At 48.3% G+C, this 26,829-nt stretch overlaps 2 protein-coding genes across 8 annotated transcripts in view; one reads left to right on the plus strand and one right to left on the minus strand.

Moving 5' to 3' along the window:
* Ankrd27 (ankyrin repeat domain 27) overlaps window positions 1-17,529 on the plus strand; it is a 52,505-nt gene extending 34,976 nt beyond the window's left edge. For all 6 annotated transcript variants that reach the window (XM_017589356.3, XM_063266553.1, NM_001271264.1 and 3 more), the window contains 11 exons: window positions 343-402; window positions 520-639; window positions 2,087-2,131; window positions 5,565-5,687; window positions 7,297-7,494; window positions 8,572-8,691; window positions 11,164-11,325; window positions 13,127-13,250; window positions 14,786-14,864; window positions 15,057-15,129; window positions 16,317-17,529. In XM_017589356.3, the coding sequence (XP_017444845.2) occupies window positions 343-402; window positions 520-639; window positions 2,087-2,131; window positions 5,565-5,687; window positions 7,297-7,494; window positions 8,572-8,691; window positions 11,164-11,325; window positions 13,127-13,250; window positions 14,786-14,864; window positions 15,057-15,129; window positions 16,317-16,547 (1,335 nt within the window). In that variant the 3' untranslated portion in view covers window positions 16,548-17,529. The remainder of the gene's footprint in view (window positions 1-342; window positions 403-519; window positions 640-2,086; window positions 2,132-5,564; window positions 5,688-7,296; window positions 7,495-8,571; window positions 8,692-11,163; window positions 11,326-13,126; window positions 13,251-14,785; window positions 14,865-15,056; window positions 15,130-16,316) is intronic.
* Window positions 17,530-19,782: 2,253 nt separating this feature from the next.
* On the minus strand, window positions 19,783-25,112 carry Pdcd5 (programmed cell death 5). Of its 2 annotated transcripts, none has more exons than NM_001106247.1 (6): window positions 24,920-25,112; window positions 23,789-23,826; window positions 22,029-22,090; window positions 21,296-21,387; window positions 20,239-20,310; window positions 19,783-19,982 (listed from the first exon to the last, which is right to left on the minus strand). In NM_001106247.1, the coding sequence occupies exons 1-6, from the start codon at window positions 24,983-24,985 to the stop codon at window positions 19,935-19,937; spliced, it is 378 nt and encodes a 125-aa protein (NP_001099717.1). In that variant the 5' UTR covers window positions 24,986-25,112; the 3' UTR covers window positions 19,783-19,934. The 2 variants fall into 2 exon arrangements, with proteins under 2 accessions (NP_001099717.1, XP_006228959.1); XM_006228897.5 differs by lacking the exon at window positions 24,920-25,112 and adding an exon at window positions 24,528-24,856 and having other exon boundaries at window positions 19,815-19,982.
* Between the last annotated feature and the right edge of the window lie 1,717 nt (window positions 25,113-26,829).

Consider the following 26,829-nt stretch of genomic DNA (forward strand, 5'->3'; position numbering starts at 1 on the left):
GAGCAAACCAACGTCTGGTAAAAGTGAATGCCACTTTAAAAATAGTGGGAGAATTCTCAACAACTATTTTTAAAATTCTAGCTCCTTTTCAAACAAACAAACAATTACGTTTTATGTTTTATTTTGCGTGTGCATGTGTGGGGATGAAACTCAGGGGGTCGAGCTTGGCAGTAAGTGCTTTTAACCTGCTCTGAGCAGTCTGTCCAGACTCCAGAGTTAGCTAAGCCCATCTCTTCTGACCTCCCCTGGGGACAAGCAGGCGGGGGTCCGGGTGCTGGGCATGCGCATAGCTTGTCATAGCCCATCTCATTGGATGCCTTTCCTGTCCCCATTGTCCCCTAGATTCTGTCTGCCATGGAAGCGTATCATCTATCCTCTGACAGGAGGCCAAAGCCTTCTGAGGTAAGTCTATAAGGCCATGCCCACTGCTGTCCCTGAGCTTGGCACTCTCCTCTAGGTCTGACATATCTGTGACCCTGCCCATGTCCCTTTTGTTCCCTGTGCCTCCTTCCCCTCCAGGTCCCTGCACCGTCCCCTACACGCTCTGCGGATTCCATCAGCCAGGGCTCCTCTACCTCCAGCTTTTCTTCGGTATCGGTGAGCTTCAGGCCAGAAGAGGTCAAAAAGGACTACAGGGAGGTGAGCCTGTGAGATGGGTGGGCCCTGGTGTAGGGAGGCCAGTTACATCCCTGTGGGCTGACATGGCTGCCGGCCAGCCTGCAGCCTGCTTACCAGTTATAGGACAGCCAGTTTGTTTAGTTCAAGGTCAGTGCCTTTGAGATGAGCCCAACTGTGTGTCATGTGGTCTTCTTCTTTTCTGGCCTGGTCTTTTTTCCTTAGCAGAATTTGGAATGTGTGTGTGTGGGGTGTGTGTGTATGTGTGTGTGTGTGTGTGTGTGTGTGTGTGTGTGTGTGTTTTAAGAGGGGTGGAGCACAGAGAAGAGACAGAGATGCAGATCTGAGGCAGGTCTAGGAATAGACAAAGACGCTATTTTCTAAGAAAAATATCCGTGTATAAAGCTGAGAGTTCTAGTGTCAGACTCTCAAAGTCCATCCTCTGTCCCGTGAACATCCTGTTAATATTGTGGTGCACGTCATCCCTCACGGTCTGACACGTACACGCATCACATTTTATAAAACCCGACTTATGGTCCATCGTTTGTTTTTGTTTTCTCTGTGTAGCCCTGACTATCCTGAAACTAGCTATGTAGACCAGGCTGGCCTCGAACTCACAGAGATCCACCTGCCTCTTCCTCCTAAGCGCTAGGATTAAAGGCGTGAGCTGCCACAGCTGGCTTTTCTTTCCTTCATTGTGTTTGTTCAGTGTCAGCACCATCAGTCGTCTCCTCCTTCAGCAGAGGTAGAACTCATTACCTCACGGTTCCATTGCTGCTCTGTGGAATCACTGGCTGACCACCTTAGAGGGGTCATCCAGCACCCGCACCCCACCACTGACCACCAAAGCGTTCTCCTGGTGGGGGCATCCGGTGCAGAGTCACAGAAAGGAAAGTCACTGTGTGCCCCGCCGACAGGGCACCCAGTCCCTCAGAGACCTACACTTGTTCTTGGGAAGGGTTGTCTACTCTCATACTCCTATCTCTTCACTGTAAGAGCTGAGTATATGAGGATCAGGGTGGCTGGCTTCTTCAGAAGTGATCCTGACCTGTCACCAAGAGGTGACAGACACCTCTTGTCTTGGCTCCTCAGGAGGCCGAGGCGGGAAGACCACCTTGGCTTGGTTTGCTTGGGCTGTAGTGTGAGTTCAAGTCTTAGCCTGAACAACTCAGCAAGACTATCTTGAAATACAAAGTAAGAAAGAGAACCTGGGGGCTTCTCCCAGGGAGAGAGCACTTGCCTAGAGGCTTAAAGCCCTAGGTTCTGCTCCCAGTGTCACCAAGCAAAAGGAAGAAAGCCTTATTGTGTCAAGGTCACCGTTGAGCTCCCAGGTAACCAGCAGCTCCAGTCTGTGTAAACCCTGAGTGAGCCACCAGTCAGAGTGCTGCCGGGGCTCCAGGATGCCGTGTCGTTTCTGTTGTCCTTTTATTGTTAAAGCCATTGCCCTGACTCGCTTTTTCCTTCCATTAAGGTAGAAAAGCTTCTCAGAGCAGTTGCCGATGGCGACCTAGAAATGGTGAGTTTTTCCGAACCATCGCTGTGACAAAATGCATGACACTCAGACCTGAAGAGAAAGAGGGTTTGTTCATAGTTTCCAAATTCAGGCTACCGTGGCAGCGACAGCTTGGTGATGGGATCATGAGGCAGCCGCTCTTCACATGGGGTGGACCAGGAAGCAAAGGGGAACCAGAGACAGCCAGGGGTGGGTATGACCTCCGAAGGCCTGTCCTTAGTGCAGGACTTTCCACAGCCGGACCCAGACTCCTAAAGGCTCCACGGACTTCGGGGTACAATATGAATAGCAGCCCTGTGGGTGAACATCAAAACAGGAGCCTGTGTGGGACATTTTGAGATTAAAACCCCAAGAAAGTGCATTTTCAAAGCTCTTAGTTTGAAGTGACTGCGCTCCTTATGCCTCTGTGTGAGTGTCTAGCTATGTGGCCTCTCTGTGAGCTCCTCCCCCTCCCAGTCCCCAGAAAGTGTTGGCTTTCTGTATGGACTTTATCACTGTGGTGCTGGGCTTTCCTGGGAAGAAGTTTCATAGCAAGCATGACGCCATCCCTCCCTGTCCCTGGCCTTCTAGACTTTGCCATTCTGGGAGTCAAAGTGATGCTGGCAAGAATCCAGACCAAGGTTCAGGAAAGAGAGGAGCGGGAGAGCCAAACATAGCCAGGGTTGGGTGAAACTCAGCAGCAGTATCTGGACCTCTGGCTCCTTCCTGGGCCTGCAGGCTTGAGGCTCTGAATGTCACAAATAGGGATGGGACTCACACCAATGGCAGACGGTAGAGGCAGTCTTCCTGGGGGTGCCATGGGCAGTTTCTCTTTGCCTTCTAGAAGTAGCATATCCCTGCTTAGCAAACCTGGAGCTCTGAATGAGTCACCTTCCAAGGGCACATTACAGCTTCCAAGAGTGTTTTCTGAAGGCTGGTAGTGGTGGTGGCACACACCTTTAGTCCCTGCACTTGGAAGGCAGAGGCAGGAGGATCTCTTGACCTCGAGGCCAGTCTGGTCTACAGAGTGAGTTCCAAGAGAGCCAGGGCTAACACTATCTCCAAAACAAAACAAAACAAAACAAAACACTAGAAACTCTACTTTCTGTGGCTGGGGGTGAATGGGTTAAGAGAATTCACTGCTCTTGCAGAGGACCTAGGTTTTGTTCCCAGCATGGGGACTTATAACTGTGACCTACTCCAGCTCCAGGGGACTAATACTGTCTGGCCTTCGTGGGCATCATGCATGCCTGTGATGTGGATATACGCATGAGGAACACACACACACATACACACGCATGCACGAATGCACGCACACACAAAAAAATGAATAAATCTTTCAAAAAAAAGGTCCTTTTCACTGATGACCAAGTGGGCGTTGTCTGTTCCTTGTGTTGTCACAGTGACAGGACAACTGGAAAGAACCGACTGAATTGTTTGAACCTACGGTTTCAGGGGACTGACCAGAGTTGTTGGTCTCCATGCATTTGGACAGAATACCACCTGTGCTCAAGATTCCTGTGTGGCAGATGAATTTCTTCACCTTGTGACAGCCTACAAAAAAGCCCAAACAAACAAACAAACAAAAACAGCCTAGAAAGAGGGCGCGTGGAATGGCTTAGTGAACAGAGAGGCTTGCTACACAAGCCTGATGACCTGTTTCAATCCCTGGAACCCATCACAGAGCTGTCTTCTGCTCTGACCTCCACACTCGTGCTGTGGCACCTGTGGCCCCCTGGGCCACTGTCATGCGTGTATGCACATGCAAACATACACACAATAACAGAGTTTTTAAAGAGGCAGAGCGAGGGGGAGCAAAGTGTTGGCAATCATATAACCCCTCCACCTTTCTCAGAGATTGATGTCAGTCCATCAGAATGACACAAGGCTTTCTGGAGAACACAGGAGTCTGCACCTAGCTGCTGTCGGGCTGGTTCTCTCGTGAGACCATCTCTGGAAAACCCAGCATTCTAGTGGTCTTTAGGTATTTAAATGACACTGTGGGAGCCTGATACGTAGTCTGGGCAGCAAACAATGACTAGCCTGGGTCATGACCCATCTGCTTTGCCTTCTGCTGGGATGGGGTTCTGGCCATTTATGGAAGGGGTGGGCATTGGCAACCTATGCAGTGCCCTGAGTTACCATCCAGACTGACCTCATGCTGTCACAAGGCCTCTTTCAAGGCCACTTGTCAATCTGGTTCCTACCCTGACTTGAGATCCAAGCTGGTTAATTTTGTAATTGCCACCCCAATATAGGATCTGGAAGGGCCATGGGAGACAGGAGACTTGGCATTGATGGGGTCCCCCACAAGCTCTGCCCTCCTTACAGGTGTATGCTGACCCTTGAAGTCCTACAGTGAAGCCTACAAATGCATGTCTCTGGCTGCTTTCTTTCTTAAGTGATCTCTCATTGATAGTTTTCTTTGCGGGGACAAGGTCTTACTATGTAGTCAGGCTGGCCTTGAACTTGCAGTCCTCCTGAGGGATGGAATTGGAGGTATGGGCCACCGCACATGCTGTCTTCTCAAATCCTAGTAACGAATGGATGCTGGAACCCCCCACATACCCTGTCTGGAGATGTCTTTGCTTTGACCCTGTGTGCTGGTGTGTGGTACTGGCATGACCGTGGGGTGGGGTTCAGGGATTCTTGTGTGTTCTGGAACACAACATTGAGGACTCATCCATGAGGTTTTAGGAAGCAAGGATCTGGGGTTGACTTCTGGTGTCTTAGTTAGGGTTTTACTGCTGTGAACAGGCACCATGACCAAGGCAAGTCTTATAAGAACAACATCTAATTGGGGCTTGACTTACAGGTTCAGAGGTTCAGTCCATCATCATCAAGGTGGGAACATGGCTGCATCTAGACAGGCATGGTGTAGGCAGCTGAGGGTTCTACAGCTTCATCTGAGGGCTGCTAGTGGAAGACTGACTTCCAGGCAGCTAGGATGAGTGTCTTAAAGCCCACACACACAGTAACACACCTACTTCAACAGAGCCACACCTTCTAATAGTGCCACTCCTTGGGCTGAGCATAGACAAACCGTCACACTGGTTAGGTGGCATAGGAGTGCGTGCTCAGGGCAAGGTCTAAAAGCCTGCCCTCTAAGCAGCTTCAGTCTGCCCCTCTTAGATGGGGCAAAGACTCGTACAGTGGAAAATGCTACCCAGGGGGACTTAGAACAACTTGAGCACAGGTGAGTGTGAGTCTGTTATTAGGAACAAATGCTCTTCGTCAGTGACTGCAGTGGTCCAGGAAGCTGATTTAGGAAGTGCATGTGTGTGCAAGTGTGCATGCTGCTGGTAAAGATATCAGAATAGGGTTGGGGATTTAGCTCAGTGGTAGAGCGCTTGCCTAGCAAGCACAAGGCCCTGGGTTCGGTTCCCAGCTCCGGAAAAAAAAAAAAAAAGATATCAGAATAACCCAGCTCCCGTTTCTCCTCATTGCCTACCTCCAGGTGCGATACCTTTTGGAGTGGACGGAGGACGACCTAGACGATATGGACGAAGCCATCAGCACGGTGGATCTTGAATTCTGTCACCCTTTGTGCCAGTGCCCCAAGTGTGCTCCAGCCCAGAAGGTTTGGCTCTGCCTGGATCTGTGGGGCAGGATGGGGCGGGAGGCACGTTCTTTTTTTCTGCCTAGGAAGTCCTTTGCTTTAAGTAATTCACGATTGACCCAGGCATCCCGGAAGGACTGACTAGTCAGGTGAGGGTTGAGAGCATTATCCCTTCTTTGGTCATTTTCAACCCACCATTTATTTATTTGTTCATTCATTCACTCACTCACTCATTCATTCATTCATTCTTGAGATTGAGTCTCACTACGTAGGCCTGACTGGAAGTCAGTTATATAGATCAAGTGTAGATCAGGGTGGCTGGTCTCAAACTCATAAAGATATGCCTGCCTCTGGACCTTATGTGTGCTGGGGTTAAAAGCATGTACCACCATGCCGGGCTTTATTTTATGCATGTGGGTGTTTTCTCTGCGTTTGTGTAACTGCACCTCATGTGTGCAGTGCCCATGAAGCCCAGAAGAGGGCATCAGATGCCCTGCAACTGGAGTTACAGGTGACTGTGAGCTGCCATGTGGGTGCTGGGGACCAAACTCGGGTCCTCTGGAAGAGCAGCTGGTGCTCCTAGCCACCTAGCCTTCTCTCCTGCCCTCTTTCTATTCATTTTATTGTTTTTATTCTTGAGGTGTGACTAACATACAGTGAGAGCCACCCTTTAACTCAGACGGTTTACCGTTTGCTCTGAGTGAGATGCTCTGCTGTCCTCTCAGCATGCCTTTGAAACCGCCGGGGATAGGAAGGCAGTGTCGGGGTTAAAGATGACGGTGAGGTAGGAGGTAAATGGTGCACCGGCTGTTTCAGGAGGTTTGCCAAACACGTAGGCGACCCGGTTGTTTAATCTCAGGCTGGCTTCGAACCCCCTTTGTAGTTAAGGATGACCTTGGAGTCCTGAGCCTCCTGTTCTACCCAGGTGCTAGGGTTACAGCTGCGTGCTACCTGCCCCGCCAGCTTTGTGCGTACTCTCCTACTAAGCGCTGTCACGAAGAGAGACCGTGTCTAAATGTCAGTGCACTGCTGCTCGTGAACGCCCATCTTCCCCCTCCTCCCTGGACACCCGTGATCCATCTCATGAGCTTTGGGCTCGGTCACTCCTGATGCTGATGTGGGTTCCCTTGGCAACTGGCCAGGTTAGCAAGTACTACAGTGAGGAGCTTTCTGTTCCACCGCATGACCACCGCTTGGCTTAGCTGTGATGCCTTCCGGTTTACATGTTTGGAGCGAGGGTTGGTGTCCAGTGCGCCTGCGTGCTGCGAGTTCTCTCCGGTCTTGTTTATTAAACAGGCTTGGGTTTCTACCTGTGTTTTATGGAGCACCCCTTCTACATTTCGTGTCTTTGGAGCTTCCTCCTGACATGATGGGACGTTCTTGTGGAGGGCTTACACTATTGCAATGTAGAAGTTGGTCTTTTTGGTCTCTCATCTCCTTGTGAAGAAGTGGGAAGTCACTCCTGGGCCATGTTGAGTCCAGGTTCCTCTGTGATCCCAAACTTTGCCTAGGAGCTATGGGGGTGGGGGGAGAGCAGGGAGGTGCTTTGCATCCTCCTCCTGCCCCTTGCCCCCGGCCCAGCCTCCTCAGTACTAATGCCATTTTTTTTTACACCCTCTGCCTTTTCTAGAAACTGGCAAGGATCCCTGCCAATGGGCTCAGTGTGAATGTGACCAACCAGGACGGCTTCTCTCCCCTGCATATGGCTGCCCTGCATGGCAGGACAGACCTTGTCCCCCTCCTGCTGAAGCATGGAGCCTACTCAGGTGCCAGAAACACAAGCCAAGCTGTCCCGCTCCACCTGGCCTGCCAACAGGGCCACTTTCAGGTATGGGCCCCATCTCCTGGGCAGCAAAATAGCTGCTTGGTTTTGGCAAGACCATCGCTTGGTGACGGTGCACTGGGGCTATGCTGGGGGAGGCCCAGAAGGCAGAGCAATTCTTTCCTTCCCACAATGGAACGTCTGACCTGGGGCTGGTACTAGTTCCCACCATGACCCTCCCCCAACTCCCATTCAGACTGGGTGGCGTAGCTGTCGCTGTGCTTCTGACTACAGCAACAATGTGTCTCCTCTGCCAAGATGCTGGCCTCTATACTGCCTTTAGATCTATGTAAACTAGCTTAGTATTTTATAAAGTATAATCAAGGCCTTATGTAGCAGTTCAAGACAGAGTTTTGCAGTTACTAACTTTTTTTTTTTTTTTTTTTTTTTTTTTTGAGACAAGGTCTTAGCATGTAACTCAGCCTGGTCTCAAATTTTATTTTTGATCCTCCTGCCTCAGCCTCTTTTTTTTTTTTTTTTAAAGATTTATTTATTTATTATATATAAGTACACTGTAGCTGTCCTCAGACACACCAGAAGAGGGCATCGGATCCCATTACAGATGGTTGTGAGCCACCATGTGGTTGCTGGGATTTGAACTCAGGACCTCTGGAAGAGCGGTCAGTGCTCTTAGCCACTGAGCCATCTCTCCAGCCCAGGCCTTGTGGCTCTTGAGCATGGGGTTTTCAGGTGTGTGACCTCAGATCTGGCTTTGAACCACTTCCTAAAGTGCGTTTTCTTTGGGAAGTTTTCTGTGTGTTTGTTTTCCTGTGCTTTTAGAAGTTCCACTGTGCTGTTTTAAAGGTAGGACCGCATCTCTAGTCTGCATCTCTCTTAGATGTCCAACAGACTGCTTCCCACCATGCACTGGGAGCAATGGCTGCAACTCTCCTTAGGTAGCGATAAAGGTGGAAACCCTAGTGCCTGGTACCTCGTGGGCACAGAGCAGCCCCCCACACATGAGGATACCCCCTGCCCCATTCATTACTCATCCCCTTGCTCTAGAGGTTCCGTTCTACCTGAGAGGAAAGATTTCTTTTCCTAAGTCATAATTAAGACTGAAGTTTTTCTTCTCTGGACCAGGTGGCAAAATGTCTCTTAGACTCCAATGCAAAACCTAATAAAAGGGACCTCAGTGGGAACACGCCCCTCATTTGCGCCTGCTCTGCCGGCCATCATGAAGTCGCTGCACTGTTGCTACAGGTAAGAGCCCTCCCTACCACACCAGGCCTTTTTTTTTCTTTTAAACAATTTTTGTGTTTATAGTTTTTAAAGATTTATTTTTATTTTGGTGAATGCGCGTTTTGCCTGCACGTATGTATTTATGTATGTTTGTGTGTGTGTATGTGTGTGTGTATTATGTGTGTGTGTATGTATGTATGTATGTATGTATGTATGTATGTATACCATGTACATGCAGTGCCTACAGAGGCCAGTAGAGGGCGCCAGAGCCCCCGGAACTGAAGTTAACAGGCTATGGTGACCTGTCTAATGTGGGTGCTGGGAACTATATCCAGGTCCTCATCATGAGTAGTGCACACTCTTAACCACAGAGCCATGCAGTGCGAGTTTTGGAATTTCGGTGTCGATAAGAGTCCTTGGTGGTTGAAAACTCCAGTACGGAATGTCAAAAAGTTATTAGACCATTATAGGCATGGGCATCGCCTATGGACAAGTGGATGAGGTGTACAACCAATATTGGTTCTAATGTGTACTGTGCTGAGAGTGTAGAACAAGCTATTGCTCGAGGGCTGAGACCCCAAAATTCCCCAGGCTTCAGTTGTGGCAATTACGGTCATTTGCAAAGAAATGGTGACCAAGCTGCCGAAGGCCTCAGCTCCCAAAATACTTGGATACTTGGTGCTTTAATTGGGAGAAATTTGGTCGTTAGCAACAAAATTGTGAACGGGGCATCTCTAAGGTCAGTGTCTTTTATAAATATAAACCAAAATAAAGGCCTAGTCTTCTACGCCGAGGGCATGCAGGCAATGTGACAAGGGCTGCCACTGGACCAATGAGTGTAGGTCCAAGAGAGATATCCAAGGACATTTCTTACCATTGGGGAAACAGCCTTGGGGGGCCTGGCTTGAAGCCCTGCAGCAAAAAGTAGAAGCCGGTCACCTCTTATCAGCCAGGAAACAGGAAGCAAACAGAAAAACCTCAACTCTCAGGCAAAGAGAGACCAGCTTATAGAAAGACTGTGGAATTCAACATCCTGCATACTGTAAGGATGTGTTAACATCAGAGTGGGAGCCTGGGGAAGTTTTGCTGTGGGGACGTGGATTTGTTTCTATCTCCAGAGGAAATGAAAAGCTATGGATGCCACTAGAACTGATGAGGATCAGAACTGAGCAGGGGAGGTCTTCTGAAAACCTTGGCCACTGATCCGAAAATGTCTGTTTATGATTTCCCGCTACACCCAGCATAATTAATGACCTAAAACAGAAAGGGGGAGATGTAGTGAGAATTTTGGAATTTTGGGTTCTTTAAAAAACATAGGAATATTTTGTTTCTGTTTTAATCCCAAGTGTGGGACATGGGGCTGCTTCAGACCGTCCACAGCAGCTGACTGTGATTTGCCTCGCGCTCTAGCAGGGGCGTGATTTTGTCAGCTGCAGACAGTTTCCGTGACTGTGTGACATTTAGAATTCAGAGGGTATATAAATGCCAGGGCCCTGAGAGGCAGGGTGGGCCGTTGGTTGTTATCGGTGGTGGTTTGTTAAGTAGTGGTGTACAAAAAAAAAAACAAAAAACCCACACATACACATACCTAAATATTGGAGGAAAAGACAAAAAAAAAATCTAACTTGATTTTAAAAAACAAGTTCTAAGAATTTTACACTGAATCGCACACCCAGGAAGTTCAGTTGGAGGCCAGCCTGGGCTAGATAGTAGCACCATCAAAGATTTTTTTTTTGTTTTTTGAGACAGTCTCACCATAGTACCATGCCTGGAACTAATGAGATCAGTGGTGTTAAGAGCACTGGCTAGCCTTTCCTTTTCTTCATATTTTTTTCTTTTCTTCCTCCCTCCCTCCCTTCCTTCCTTCCTTCCTTCCTTCCTTCCTTCCTTCCTTCCTTGTCTTGTTTTCCAAGACAGGGTTTCTCTCTATATCCCTGGCTGTAGCTGTTCTGGAACTCATTCTGTAGACCAGACTGGCCTTGAACTCAGAGATCTGCCTGCCTCTGCCTCCCAAGTTCTGGGATTAAAAGTGTGCACCATGCCCGGCTTATTGGCTATTCTTTCCAGTACCCACGTAGTGACTTACAACCACCCATGCTCCACGGTTTCTGGCACCTTTTTTGGCCTCCAAAACCATAGGGCATACACACTACCCACCTATATTCGTACTGGCAAAGCATTCATACACATAAAATAAAAATAAGTCTCCTTTAAAATGTGGATGCCCTGTGCTACTCGCCTATAACCCCAGTACTCCAACCTCAGGATGGGAGGCGGGGACAGGAAAATTGGCAAGATCTTCTCACATTCAGTAGAAGAGCAAAAGTAAGAGAGACCCTGCCTCAAAAACAACCAGGAGAGATCAACTCCCAAAACGTTGATTTCTGTCCTCTGTGTGTGGTGTGACGCGTGTGCCTGTGCCATTAAGCGAATTTTTAAAGTCATTTTGTAGTGAATGGTCACACGGATCGTGCTGTCCCGTTTCTCCCCTAGCACGGGGCCGCCATCAATGCTTGCAACAACAAAGGCAACACGGCCCTGCACGAGGCCGTGATGGGAAGGCACGTCTTGGTGGTGGAACTGCTTCTGTTTTATGGCGCATCTGTTGACATCCTGAACAAGAGGCAGTACACGGCGGTGGACTGTGCAGAGCAGGTGAGGGAGAGCGTTTGATGGCTCAGGCACCTCCACGCTCCCTGAAGCACAGGGTGGATTCCTTGTGTTCAAAGCAGATGGGAGATCCCAACAGCCAGGTCTTTGGTGCTCTGTGCTGAGCTGAGTGAGGAAGCCAGACGTCGGCAGGCAGGGCTAGCTATGTGCCATTGTCTCCTGGCTGGGCATGCGTAATGTGTCAGTGCTCATTCTTCCTGGGGTAGCTTCAAAGGCCTAAGGGAACGTGGGACACCTAAGAATGGCTACTGGTAGACGCCTAGGCGTGGTACACGCAGATGCTGTCACAGCTGAGAAGTGGTAGGTTAGATATTGTTCTGACTTTGCCAGCCCGGTAGCATAATGGAGACTTTCGGTTGTGGATTTAAGTTCTCAGATTCTGAGAGAATTTAGATCCCCCCCAGCGTACTACTCTCTCCAGTGCAGCAAGTCAGTCGTGGAGAAAGAAAGTTGCTTCCCTCTGTTCCCGTCTTCATGGTGAATCTTGGGTTTAAACTCCAAATAGCCCAATAGAGATGTTAAAGTCACTATAAATCCAACCTAATTATATGCCTATTTAATTTTAAGGGCAAAGTCACGGCTCAGTGGTAGAGCCCCTGCTTAGAATCCCCCAGTGAGGGGCGGGGGTCGTGGCTCAGTGGTAGAGCCCCTGCCTAGAATCCCCCAGTGAGGGGTGGGGGGCGTGGCTCAGTGGTAGAGCCCCTGCCTACAATCCCCCAGTGAGGGGCGGGGGGCGTGGCTCAGTGGTAGAGCCCCTGCCTAGAATCCCCCAGTGAGGGGCTGGGGCGTGGCTCAGTGGTAGAGCCCCTGCCTAGAATCCCCCAGTGAGGGTCGGGGGCGTGGCTCGGTGGTAGAGCCCCTGCCTAGAATCCCCCAGTGAGGGGCGGGGGGCGTGGCTCGGTGGTAGAGCCCCTGCCTAGAATCCCCCAGTGAGAGGCTGGGGGCGTGGCTCAGTGGTAGAGCCCCTGCCTAGAATCCCCCAGTGAGGGGCTGGGGGCATGGCTCAGTGGTAGAGCACTTGCCTAGAATCCCCTAGTGAGGGGCGGGGGGCGTGGCTCGGTGGTAGAGCCCCTGCCTAGAATCCCCCAGTGAGAGGCTGGGGGCGTGGCTCGGTGGTAGAGCCCCTGCCTAGAATCCCCCAGTGAGGGGCCGGGTTAGGGTTCATTGTTGAGCCACCGCCCTTCATGTGCAAGGTCCTGGGTACCATCCCTAGTACCTCAGAAAGAAAAAGTTTCAAATATTGTCTCTAGAGATTGGATATACTTTTTAAGAAAGTACATTAGGTGACGAGGTGATGGTGAATTTTAGGTGTCCCTTGAATGGGTTGAGGTGTCTGTGAGGGTCGATGACACTTAACAGATAATGCTTAGTGTTCCATTTGGTACTTCCTCAAAGACTGAGCGTGTTCTATTGCGGTTCGGGTGGGGCTCCTGAGCAGCTTCCTGATAGCCATGTAGTAACTGCCTCTACTGTAGTTATCCCAGTGTGTGTAGTAGCTGAATGTGCAGGTCAGAGCTTCTAAATGAAGAGCGCAATTCTTTTATGAAACAGTTTCCCTGTTGCCCTGCCTTGAACTCCCGAACTCAAGCTACTTCCGAGCCTCAAGTGCTGAGACAGTAGCTACGTCCTGGGCCCTGACGTGTTTTTATTGTCGTTTTGTTGTTGGGGAGATATTTAGGGAGGGGCTTCAGTGACAGCAGTATTGACATTTAGATGGGAACCCGAATGATAATCTGCAGAGGAAACAGTGAAACAACTTAGCGACACTTTCCCTTTTAAACTCTAGGACTCAAAGATAATGGAGTTGCTGCAAGTCGTCCCAAGTTGCGTTGCTGCTTCTCCAAACAACGTCGTTGTCGTCCAGGAGACAGAACACGAGGATTATGTGACTGTGGAGATCAGGAAAAAATGTAAGTGCTTCTAAATTCTCAACCTGCCTCCATTTGGGAATTCATGGGTAGGTGGTGCTTTCGGGGTGTGTGTGTGCGCACGCGCGTGTTTGAAGGTGTGTGTGGATGTGTTAATGTGTGTGAGTGTGTCTATGTGTTAATGTGTGTGAGTGTGTCTATGTGTTAATGTGTGTGAGTGTGTGTTTGAAGGTGTGTATGGATGTGTGAGTGTGTGTGTTAATGTGTGTGAGTGTGTCTATGTGTTAATGTGTGTGAGTGTGTGTTTGAAGGTGTGTGTGGATGTGTGAGTGTGTGTGTTAATGTGTGTGAGTGTGTGTTTGAAGGTGTGTGTGGTTGTGTTAATGTGTGTGAGTGTGTGTGTTAATGTGTGTGAGTGTGTGTGTTTGAAGGTGTGTGTGGATGTGTTAATGTGTGTGAGTGTGTGTGTTAATGTGTGTGAGTGTGTATGCGTTAGGTATCTGTGTCTATGTGTGTGTGTGTGCACGCATGTGTGCACGTTTGAAGATGTGTATATGTGTTTGAAGGTGTGTGTGTGTATGTGTTAATGCATGTGAGTGTATATGTGTATGAGTGTATATGTGTGTATTTGAAGGTGTGTGTATGTGTTAATGTGTGTGAGTGTGTGTGTTATGTGTGTGAATATATGTGTGTGTGTTAATGTATGTGAGTGTGTGTGTGTGTGTGTGTGTGTGTGTAAGTGGGAGGTCATCCTTGGCTGTCATTCCTCAGGAGCCACCCAACTTGTAGTCAGAGAGTTTCCCATTGGGTTGGAGCTCCTGGGGTAGGCTAGCCTGACTGAAGACAGGATTCTACCTGTCTCTCCTTTTGTAGTGCTAAGATTACAATCATGCACCTACCACTGAGCCACACTCCTACCCTCTTACGATTTTTTTTTTAGTTATGTATATATGTGCATGTCTGTGTGTGCACATGAGTGGAGATGCTCATGGAGTTCAGGGAGGGCAGCAGATCCCTTGGAACCAGGTGTGTAGGTGGTTTCGTGTCTTGTAATCCAAAGCTGTCATCCTAAGAGTAGAGCAGCATCTGAGCCACTGAGCTCTCTCTCCGGGCCCTCTTGTTTTCAGTTTGCAGGAGCACCAAGGGTGATACTTGCCCAACACTGCCTGGAATGAGCACTTTCCTTTTAAAAGGTTGTTTAAAAGGAATTCTGCTTAATGAGCTTTTCAAAATTGAGTATGAATGCAGATGCAGCAGGTAGAAAAACCCACTGGGATTCCTAGAAAATCCCAGAGTGGATTTGCCATGACAGGCTCAGGCTGTGGAGTGGCCCTGTAAAGACAACTCTGTCTTACCCAGGTTTGCCTGGCAAGGAATAGTGGACTGTAAAAGCAGAGTTAGCACTTAGCTTTCTAACTTTCTGTGTGCTAGGAAATCAGAGAACCTGTGTGTGTGTGTGTGTGTGTGTGTGTGTGTGTGTGTGTGTGTGTGTGTGTGTGTGTGTGCGCGCGCGCGCACACGCCCACTGCAAAGTCACCTTTATGAAGTTTTCAGGTGTTTTGCTGTTTTATTCACAGGGAACCCCAAAATGTACAACCTGCCAGAGGAACCTTTTCGGAGACAGTTTTGCCTCATTAACCCAGGGGGGCGGTTCCAGTGAGTATCTATCTATCTAGTTCAAGTTGACTTTGGTGGGTTTGATCCTGGGATTGGCTTCCCGGGGATCCCTGGACATGTGAGGTGTTAACTGCTCTTCCAGTGCTGCCATCTTGTGGCCAGCGGCCTTTAGATCATTACCCAGGTACTTAACTTTGCTTTGATTAATACTTGGTTTGTCTTGTATCTCAGGGAGAGGACGAAGTCATGGGAGACTATGGGAAGGGATAGAAGTGTACCAGATCTTACCGGAGGTCTCCAGGAGGTGAGTGATTACACAGTAGGGGGCTTATGACCTAGCTTTAAAAAAAGTAATCGACAAAGGACGTTTCTCAACAGTCACCTTCATTTTATTATCTCCCTGGTGGAAAAAGAATTAGCAACAGTTAAGACTTAAGCTCTATAGTGGCTCGGACAAGAGTGTGGACTTGGGAGTAAGTTTACAATTACAGCTCTGGACAAGCGTGGTGGCACATGCCTTTAAACCTAGCACTCGGGAGGCAGGAGCGGATGGATCTCTGTGAGTTCAAGGCCAGCCAGGGCTACATAGGGAGACCCTGTCTTTCATATAAAATTACAGGTCTGAGCTGAGAAAGTCATGGAGACGTGGGAAGTCATGTATGTGTGAAGCTGCAATTCAGTGCTTACGGGAAGCAGACTAGGCCAGAGTTTATTGCTTTTTTTAATATTTGAAATAAGGACAGTGTAGATGAAATGTTCTAACACACACACACACACACACACACACACACACACAGAGAGAGAGAGAGAGAGAGGGAGAGGGAGAGAGAGAGAGAGAGAGAGAGAGAGGGAGAGAGAGAGAGCTGTTCCACTGCAAAGTGAGGCTTCTCAGAAACACATACCTTTCCCAGTGGCTGGAGAGGAAGAACGGACAGCACACATGCCACCAGGTTTGCTGGGACAAATGCACAAAACTTACAAATGGTCGTTTTTAGAGACTTTATGCTATATACCGTGACAGATTTAGCGTCCCTCCCTCTTTTGAGCAGAGTTTCGTACTTTAGTGCAGACGATCCTCAAACTCATGGGAATCCCCCTGCCTCAGTTTCCCAAGGGCTGAGGTTATCGATGTGAACTGCCATGCCCAGCGTGCATGATAAAATTCGATTTCATATGTAGCTTTCCAGCCTTGCTTATATCCTGCTCCTGGACGTACATCAGCTCCGACGTCAGTCAGGTGGCCCCTGTGGCTGTGTGACAGTTGCCCTTCCCATGAGGTTTCCTTGCTGGAGGGAGCAGCAGCAGCACATAGGATCAGAGATTAGAAACTCACAGAGCACTGTCTGCGTGTCACACAGAGCACCATCCCATGGCCACTGTGCCTATGGGGTTCTAAGTGCATTGTCCGACACCTGCGGGAGGAGGGGGCACTGCCATCCTGGTAGTTTAAAGCACAGTGCAGCCATGAACTAAGTTTTATCTTTTCTTCAGCCAGAGAAGCAAAGAGTCACAGGGAAGCAGAATGATTTGTCAGACCAGAGCAGGTGTCAGACCTCTGAGGAAGGAAACAAGGGGCTCCCTGGGAGGCCTGTGCCGAGACAGGCTGTTCCAGGACACCGGCCAATGGTCCGCAGACACACAGTCAATGACGCAGCCATACTTCAGGTCCCAGAGGTGACTGGCCACCTGACCACCCAAGAGGCTGGTGTTTCTCGGTCTTAGCAGGAAGGGACTGGAAAATCTGCTGCTGAGACACGAGTCTACAGTAAGCTGGGAAGCATGAACCCAGTGTAGAGCTAAGTATACGTTGAACACCCGGCTTGAGGGCCAGCCCCTCGGATTTACCACCCTCTCCTCTTCAAAGCGAACTAACACACTTGAATAGGAATGGGAGGGAGTGAACGAGCCCTCATCTCAGCATTTGGGTTTCCTGGTCGCCATCAGCTCTGACCTCCTTTGGCTGGAAGGTGCTAAATGTCTGGGAAGTGGATAAGGGGGAGCCTTATATCCGGGAGAAGTCAGAGAAGGAATGCCGGTTACGGAACGGTGGATGCCAGGCAGAGAAGCATCCCGTTGGGATGACGAAACGGAGCCTGGGAAACACTTGAACTGGAAGATGCCCGAACGCTGTTTTGATGTCCGTCCCAGTGAAAAGGACCTACCATTCTGCCTTGTTCTACACCACATGTATGGGCAAAGTTGGCCGTCACTTTCCCAACAACACAGACCCCTGGGTCACTGCACGTTTACCTGTATCCATTTCTGCTCACTCTCCTTCCCGTTAAGAGCCTCCCGACACAGCGTACCTGACGATGGTTACCAGAGAGCAGCTTTGGCACACCTTATGTCTTTTGATTCAAATTCAAAACTTACAGCACAAACCAGGTCGGAGTTTAAGTTGGAATTTGTTGCCATTGATTCCTTTTTATAACTTTCTATAGATTCTATTATTTTTTTATGTTCCCGATCCTAAAGTTGCAGACATGGGTTCATCCTGAGTCCGTTTTCAAAGGACTTTGTAAAGGGGAAGTGGTTTTGTGCACATTATTGGGAATACTTGTGAATGTATAGAAGGGAGGGGCTGATTATTTTTCTACAAAGTAATTTATGATTTCTAATTTTCTAATGTGCCTTGGATATGTGCCAAATGATGGAAAAGAAAACAGTAAACTTTGACTCTTGATTGTGTCCTGCCATTTTTAAATTTCGTTGTGCAGTTTCTTCTGTAAACCTGTTTGTTAGAATTTCTCCCTACGGGAGATGAAATTTGCCTATTTCTTCTAGGATCCCAATGACAAACCAAGATATGATTACTGTGGGAGACCTCTGAGTTTATTAGGGCTCCTTACAGAGCAATGAGAGGCCACACCGGCAGGTCAGTAACCAGCCTGAATGCGTCTCCTGCCTGTGTAGATGGAGCCCATCCTTAAGTCTTTCCCTGACACTCTGGAAATGCTCTGGCCCCTCCCTGAGGACGTGTGCAACTTCTGGACACAACTGGCTGGAGGAATGGGTAGGCATTCAGCTGAGGGTCCCCTAATTGCCTCCCCCGGTGGGCACAGCTCATGTGGTGGTAGTGGTAGTTTGGCTCAAGGATAGTCCTGCACAACACTGTGCTGTGTGGAAACAGTCCTCATGGGAAGGATAGTCTTTTGTATTTAAGGGTGACTGGATGCCACCTGGATCACTCAGAGCAGACATTGCCCATCTACCTGCTCTTGACAGGTCAATGGCATACACAATTTGAGTACTCACACAGAGAGAGACCTTTTCAGGTGACACTTAAGTTGCCTTGGCAGGTCTTGGACCTTTTTTCCGATCCCCTCAGCTTCCTGAGGAGCTGGGATTGCAGGCCTGCACCCACACTGGGGACAGGAAAGAATGACGCAGCTTCCTGATAGAATGAGTGTGATGCTCTCCGTTTGTTTACCTTTCCCCCACTTGCCACTTACTGAGAATGGGTGTGGCTGCTTCTCCATCTGCGTGCCTCGTGCTCTTAGGCAAAAGAGGGCACCAGGTTCCCTGTGGGGAGAGTTACAGGTGGTTGTGAGGTGCCCTGTGGGTGCTTGGAATCCCATCCAAATCAAGAACTCCAGCGCTCACAACAGCTGAGCCATCGCTCTAGCCCTTCCTTTTTTAACAAAACCACTTTCCTGATGCCTCGTCTCTGGACCTCAAGGTCTATCAGTGCAGAGACTCTCGAGAGGCAGATGCACACATTGAGGGAAGTGTTTCCAGTTTGCCATTGCACACTCCTCAGGCAAGGTTCATCTCTTGCTAAATCACTGCGGTGAGTAGAGTAGTTTACACCAATTACTCTTAAAAGTGTTCTCAGTTGCTTTTCCCACTTAGAGGAAAACCTGAAATGGCCATGAAAACTGAGCAATGTTCAAGTCTGTGTTTGCAACCCCAGGCACTGCCAGCTTCACGCCCACAGGCACCTCAGCCAGTATGGACATCAGGACTGGTAACTGTACAGAACCATGTAACGAAACTTGCAGATGTGTCAGGAGTCTGTTCTCTAGCATTGCACATAAATGAGCCGTAAAGCAAACCTAAAAAGTCATCACTGGTCATTTCTGAAGTCTGGGCAGGGTGGAGAATGTGCCTCATTTAGCATTGTTTACTTAGTGCTCACCAAGCTCTGTGTTCAATTCCCAGCACCCTGTGGAGGCAGGGGGATCATGAGTCTGAGGTCATCCTTGGCTACACGGTAAGCTGAGACCAGCTTTGGACACAATGAAACCGTCTTTAAAAGTTACCAACAAACCCAAAACATACACACACACACACGTGCACACACACACACACACACACAAAACCGTCTGAACCAACTGCCCACAAAATCGCTCAGCAGGTTTTGAGTAGGACAGTGCAGTCCTGAACACAAACTGATGAATCCTTTCTTTGCATTTTTTAGAATTCATTTTTATCATCATTTATGTTTGCTTATAAGGGGGTTCGTGCGTAGGTTTCTGAGGCCAGAGGGTTTCTGATTCCCTAGAGCTGGAGGTCCAGGTAGTTGTGAGCTGCCCAACATGGGTGCTGGGAAAAGACCTGGTGTCTTGTGCTCACTTAGCCGTCACTCCTGCCTGCTCCTCTAGTAAACATGTCACTGTCTCACTGTTCAACAGCTGTGACAGGGACATCCTAATTATTTTGTATAAGTATTCTAGTCATTTTGGATCCGAGTGATATTTGATAATATAAACCCAACAGTTCTAAAAGACAAATCAAAAGCTGGGCCTCTGACGGCCACCGCAGGAAGAGGAGCCACCCTGCCTTAAGAATGCTGGATGTGCTCAGATCTTAAGGTTGATTCAGATGCCAGGGGTTTCGCCCCCTTGCAGTCTCCAGCCACTCAAGCTGTCCCAGCTGCCAAGGACAAGCTTGCATTGCCACCATTTAAAAGCTCTTGGTAAGAAGGGGAAATCATTCAAAACGCACATCTTCCTTTGAAGTGCCTGGGATTCTGAGACACCCAAACTGTTTGAGTTTGAGGTACAAGTTTATTTTTTTCAAAAGGCATATAGACAGGGAACAAAGTAAACATTTACAGGTGGTAACTGTCCTAGACCTGCTCCGTGGGTCTGTCTAAGCACGTCCTCTTTAGTAATCATCATCTTCATCTGAGTCCATTACTTTTCTTCTGTTGAACTACGGGGAAATTAAAAGAATGTCAGACACTTTATAAAGCCTCAGATTTTTGAAGTAAAATACTACTCAAGCGAGCTTTTGTGTGTGTCTTTGAAGAGAGGTAGGTTGAGAGGCTAGAAGTGTTAACAATTACACTCTTTCCACATAGCTGTTCCCTTCCCAACCACATCACAGAATCAAGGTGTCTAAAGGCTCTTAGACAGCTCAGGCGACTGGAAACACCACCACCTCCACTTCTGCCTCGCCCCACACTTACTTTCACTGTTGTTTTCTTTTCTGTCTGTTGGCTGACTTTCTCGAGTATTTCTATTAACCCTTGTTCTGACACCTATAACCAGAAAGAAAAACAATTTCAAAACAACCAGCATCTCTGAGCAGACCAATCACTCTAAGAGCTCTCCAAGGAGTAGGAAGAAAGAAGAGAGGGCTCAGGAAAGTTTAAGTCCACCTTTTGTCGCTGCTAGCAAGGCAATGACAACCACTGTGTGAAAGATCACAGGTACAGATATGCTATCTCTGCTCACACCACCCTAGAGGCAGCATCCTCAAAATAGATCCAGTTCTTTCTAGCTCCAAATGCAGTCAGGGCTGTGAGGCCACTCAGCCTTGAGGACTAGACTTCCCAAATATAATCCTCCTGGTCTCTCACTCTCTCTCTCACACACTCTCTCACTCTCTCTCTCTCTCTCTCTCTCTCTCTCTCTCTCTCTCTCACACACACACACACACACACACACACACACACACACACACACACACGAACCAAGGACATAGGACATCAACTTTCCCTCACAACTACAAAATCTGTACACAGGTGCTATTTTAATTGATACTTACAAACCCTATTTCCAGTGCAGAACAATTTAAGGCAGGAGACTCCCAACAGTCACTGGGTCACACTGACACAAACAATGTTCCACACAGTGCCAGGAAAGGAGAAAGCCAAGCATTTTTGGACATGCAATCTTCACTTAAGCTACACAGTGCAGTGATCATTCTCTTCTTTAAAGGGTTTTTGGGGCCAATAAGAATTCTATATTCAAATATGGAAATTACTTGGTGCAGCTGATTTTTTTTTTTAAGTTTTAAGAATTCATGTGCACGAGTGCTTTGCTTCAAAATATGTGTATGTGTATACACACACACACACACACACACACACACACACACACACACGCACGCACCCCCATGTACATGTGTGGAGACCAGAAGACGGCACAGATCTCCTGGAGCTGGAGCTGCTAAGCCACCTCCCCGCCCCAAAGCCAAGGCTTCCTGCTGTGGCCCACGCTCCTCAGACAGTCTGGGCTCACCTTCCCACTCAGCTGTCCATACCGTGCCATCTGTATAAGGTAGTTCTCCACTGCTTTCGTTTTCTCAGGCTTCACAAGTGCTAAGTTACTTACTAAAAAAGAAAAAGCAAAAAAGCATGGAGATTAAATGCACTAATTATACTTTTAAACTATCTACCGACACTTCCAAAGTATTATTTCACAAGCTTATGTCTGCCAACAGGCAAAAGGTAGGTAAGGCAGACAGTGTGGCTAGGCCGTCTAAGACCACAGAGTTCAGCCACATCACTCACTGGCAGGAGGGAGGGCCAAGGTTAAACTTCAGTTCTCAGGTTCTCATCTCCATGAGTTCCTGCTTCTGATAAATACAGCTACCTCTTCTAAACATGCCAGTTTATTCTGACTGGTTCGCCCTTTCCTTTCTACAGTTTTTTTTTTTTTTAGATTTTATGTATGAAAACTCTAGACATAACACCAACACCCAGAATACACTCAATCCTGTGTGCCCATCACCATGACAACTCCTACCAACACTCTTGTGGCTGTCTTTGTTCAAGAGTCAATCCTTACAAACTTTTCTGGCACCTTCGTAAGGAAGTGTTTCAACTGTAAAACCAACCCCTCTCCAGATTTATAAAGGTCATTCTTCTTACAAACATTTGCTCTGATCAGAGCAGTAACTTCACATGGGTATCTACACAGCCAATTACCGCAAACCAATCTCATGGGAATAAAAGAAATTGAAGATGCTTACACCTGGCCCGGGCTGACTGATCCAGAACTTGGGCTAAGATACTGTTTCTCATTTCTGCTTCCCTACAACAGAACATAGGTCATATGAGGTTAGAACTAAGCTGTCAGCATTTGAGTGTACAAAGCATTTATTCAATGCCTCTTCTAAAAAATCTTAACCTTTATTTATTTATTGGGGTTTGGGGTGGGCACATCACAGCGCACATGTGGAGGTCATAGGACAACTTTTGGGAGTCAGCTCTTTCTTTTCACTATGTGGGTCCTGAAGCTTGACCTCATAGATCGTCAGGCTAGGTGGCATGTGCTCTCCATGCTGAGCCATCCTGCAGGCCACTGAGAGACTCCTGTAGTTCACAGACTATATGGTGCTAGGTGCCTTTGCCTTCCAGGAGCCAGCTGTGGATATAAACCTAACAGAATGGCAGGACACTCTTTCATGAAGCGGTATTCCAGGTCAGTGACCATCACCAACATTAAGTATCCAGCGTAACACGTGCTACAGGCCTGAAGAGGAGTCTCAGTAATTAGACAGATCAAATGTACTTTCTTTAGGGAGGGCGCAAGAGACCTATGGAGACTCTGAAAAACTGTGGCCCAGGCAGAACCAGATCCTGTGTTTCTTCTTGAATACTCAAGTAGGAACTGTAGCACGCTGCTTTCAAACCTTTTTGGAGACAAGGTTTAGCTACGGAGCTCAGGCAGGCTCAGAATTCACTATGTAGCCAAGGCTGGTCTCAAATCCTTACACTTCTGTCCTCAGCCTCCTGAGTGGAAGGATCTCGGGACTGCACCACCACCACTCTAGGTAGGAGACTTAAAACATTTCTCCAAGGTAACCATCCAAGGGAACCCATCACTCAAAAAAGACAGTAGCAGATATGGTCTGGCAGAATTAAGGGGCGGTTGGTTGGGGCTGGTTATGCCCACTATCAAGGACTCACAGAGCCAGACTTCATTTATTTCCTAAGGCCACCTTCTCAAGAGTTCCTGCATCTAAGATGCTATGGTCTGTGAGATGCACCAGCCTGTCTTTGCCAAAACAGTGACTGAACCCAGGGTTCTGCATATGCTGGAAAATGCTTGACCACTGCGCTACATCCCAAGTGTGTGTGTGTGTGTGTGTGTGTGTGTGTGTGTGTGTATCACTTCAACACAGGGTCTTGCTAAGCTGACCAGGCAGGCCTTCCCAAGGAGTTGAGATTAGTGGCATGAGCCACCACTGGTTTTATGTGCTCAAAGAACAAAAGAGAGACCCTCGATGAGAAATCCTGAGTGGAGAAGGAAAAACAACCTCCTCTGAGAATATGGGCTTAAAGGGGTTAACCTTGCAGGTTGCTAGAGGGAGTAGGGAACAAGGGACGACCTTTGTGCTCAGATCTGAAATACACCCCCAAAAAATGGCAGAGGCAAAAGTAGGGTGTGATGTAGTCCTATCAAATGTGCGCTCGTACTAGCAGGAGAGTCAGTTAGCGTTCACTGAACACTTACAGTGAGGCCCCAGGTTTAGCATCCCTATGAGGTAATGCTATTGTTTTGCTCAGTGAGCCATTAGGCAGAACTTCAAAACAAGGTGTTACTGGAACTCCATGGGTGTTTGTTGAATCAAACTAAACAGGGAATTACCTTCACAGGACTTAATATAAAATCATCACTAGGTTCTGAGATTAAGAGTCACATACCAATTACAACTACTAAATAAAAGAGGAAAAAAAATCCATCTATGAAACCATCCTTCCAGAAAGTTCCAATTCTAGCCCATACCTTTGTTTTGCTTCCTGTTGGGCTGCATCACCAGGATCCTGAAAAAAATAATTTTACCTTTTAATGGAGTGGAACTTTAAGAGGAAAACAGAAGGCATGGCAGGGGTGGGGAAAAAGTCGGGGTGAGGCACATTTGTAACCACAGTTAGCACTTAGGACACACAGGATCTCAAGTTACCGGTCAGCCTGGGTTATGAACAGAGACCCTATTCAAAATAAAGTAAAATAACAAATAAATGAAAACAAAAATAAAGACTTATTCCATTTTCCTTCTGCTATAATAGCTTCCTGAGGTGGAAACTGGGTCTCACAGAAATCAATGAGTCAGTTTCCATTTGCAATGTTTTCGTTTTATTAAATTATTAATAAATAATAATTTTTATTAAGGAAGGGCTGAGGATGAAACTCGGGGGAGGGAGGGTGTCCAGCACGCTAGGCAAGCACTGTGGCCCAGGCTAACTCCCACCCCCAGCCCCACATTTACTAAGTGAGGACAAGCTTCTAAAGTCACAATCTAATAGAATGTTTGAGAACGCACACATTCCTGGAAAGGCCCAGGTATCATGGAGCCCAATTTTTACCAGTAAAAAGACTGGTTTAAAAGAGACCCTGGCCTGGCACGAAGGATGCTGGTTCAAAGGGTGCTGCCACTGAGGCCGCCCACCATCGCTAGTGTTTGTCCCAAGGCAAGTTTACAACCCGCTACTCCCTCCTAGACGGCACCGCAGGGGTTGAGCACCATCTCTGGAGTCCGCGGTTTGACTCCCGCCTAGGGACGCGCCGTCAGAGCGGCGTCCTCCGCACCAGAGCTCAGAAGAGTCCCCTCTATACAGCGCTGACTTCCGGCCAGCAAGACCCAATCCGAGGACACCCCAATCCCGGCGGGGCTAGCTTGAGGCTCGACGGCAGCGAAAACCGAGACTTGGGGGTGACTCGAGGGCGCGCACACCCCAACCCGCACGAGCCTCACGCGGGACTCTACGGGAACCGAGGAGGCTGCGACGGCCTCCGGGAACACCCCACCCCCGCCCGTGCACACGGAGCCATGGGGTTCCCAGGAGCCTGTGGCCCACGAGCAAACGCTGAGAGCCTTTGCTTGGGGTGAGGGCGTCACCCCGCCCGCTCGCTCACTCCGTGCTTGGCCTGCAGCTCGGCCAGCCTCTGCTTTCTCAGCGCCTCGAGTTCTTCGTCCGCCATGGCGCGGCTGTCCAACGTCGCGCAGGCGCAGCGGCCGTCGGGTGGTCGCGCAGCCGCACCGGCCCTCCGGTACACTCGGTTGGAATCGCTTCAGCCTGAGACTCGAGCACGGCGCCTTTTACTGCGCAGCCGCGAGTGATGCTCAGGCATCAAGAGTCGAGTTCCGAGCTGGGGGCTGCCCCGCCTCTGCCAGGATGCCTTGCAGAGGACCGATCTTGCGATGATAAAAGGTGCAGAACCTCTCAGAGGGTGCTTGTGGGTTCCCAGGTTCTACTGTGCGTTAATATCCCCCATCCTAATGATCCCTAAAGACTGGCGATGGCACAGTTCAGCAAAGTGTAAACTCCTTAATTGACTCCCTGTCTGCCTTACCCCCACCCCCAGGGTCTTTGCTGAGGAGATGCTATGTGTGCCTGTGAACTCTAGCAGTAAACACACACACACACACTCCCCGGTATAGGGTGGAGTGGGTGAAAAAAAAAAAAAACCAAACCACTCAATTCTCCACTCCTGTGACTTGCTTATGGTGTATGTATTTTAATTTTGTCGAATGTAATCTAACCATTTTCATAATTTTTAAAAAGTTAATTTTTAAGACATACACATGCATACACACATTGGGGGGGTTGAGGGGATGAGTGTGCCTGAGGAGGCAACATCGGACCCCTGGAGCTGGAGTTCCAGACAATTGTGAAGCACCCAATATGGGGTTGAGTATCAAATTATTCTGGTTCTTTGGAAGAGTGATAACACACATTTAACCACTGAGCCACCTCTCCAACCTATATACCCAAACCCACACTGTTGAGCAATGACCACTCTCTATATATAACTTTTTCACCGTTACAAATTGGTACTCCGGGTTGGGGATTTAGCTCAGTGGTAGAGCACTTGCCTAGCAAGCGCAAGGCCTTGGGTTCAGTCCCCAGCTCCAAAAAAAAAAAAAAAAAAAGATTAAAAATGCTACAAATTGGTACTCCACGAACAAAATAGAAATTATTCGCTATTCCAGATTCCCACTACAAAACAACACTCTGTATAAAATTGCCTATTCGAGAACTATTTCTCTTTTTGTGACTAGCATATTTGACCAATAGTATACCATCTCCAGGTTTGTTTTTTTGTTTTTGTTTTTTTTTTTTTTTTTTGGTTCTTTTTTTCAGAGCTGGGGACCGAACCCAGGGCCTTGCGCTTCCTAGGCAAGCGCTCTACCACTGAGCTAAATCCCCAACCCCCATCTCCCGGTTTTTATCTATGTTACATCATGTGACAGAACTTCATTCCTGATTAGACTTGGTGGGTGGGTGTTGTTGTAAAATATAAAAGATTAAAAAAAAGGTATAGTTGTCTTTTACCTCGCTATGTCTGGCACTCTGATGCCCCAAGATAATCTGCTAGATATCTTGGCGGAAAAATATCCCAACTCCTCCACAGCCCTGTGTCTCCTGCCGCCGCACACTTTCCTACACTCAAATCATCACATAAAAGAACACACAACACAATAATCTTAGATCCAATTGATAAGATATAATTGCCCACCTAAACATACAAAGCCCAGTACCATCCATCCCTTAAGTACATTGATAACAACCTGTAAATACACAGAGCGAGATCTTTACGTCAGCCTCCCATAGTCCTGCCAAGGCTTCTTGGCCTCTCCTCCTCCTCTCTTCCTCTCTCTTCGTTCCAGTCTCCTCCTCTTCCTTCAAACTTTTCTCCCGCCCATACTACCTTCTCATCCAATGACAGGCCTCCTATCTTGTACCTACCTCACCTGTGACATCATCCCACAGGTGGGTGCCTATAAAGTCTGCCAATCCAGGGACGACTGAGGCAGGGTGATC

This window comes from Rattus norvegicus, chromosome 1, assembly GCF_036323735.1.
Source record: "Rattus norvegicus strain BN/NHsdMcwi chromosome 1, GRCr8, whole genome shotgun sequence".
NCBI classification, from domain to species: Eukaryota; Metazoa; Chordata; class Mammalia; order Rodentia; family Muridae; genus Rattus; species Rattus norvegicus.

Excerpts from the sequence above, each read along its gene's own strand:
- Pdcd5 (NM_001106247.1), bottom strand. The coding sequence starts at position 24,985 with ATGGCGGACGAAGAACTCGAGGCGCTGAGAAAGCAGAGGCTGGCCGAG. Across the intron at positions 23,827-24,919 it reads AGCTGCAGGCCAAGCACGGA|GATCCTGGTGATGCAGCCCA; the intron begins GTGAGCGAGCGG and ends TATTTTTTTCAG. Across the intron at positions 21,388-22,028 it reads TCAGTCAGCCCGGGCCAGGT|TAAGTAACTTAGCACTTGTG; the intron begins GTAAGCATCTTC and ends TTTCTTTTTTAG.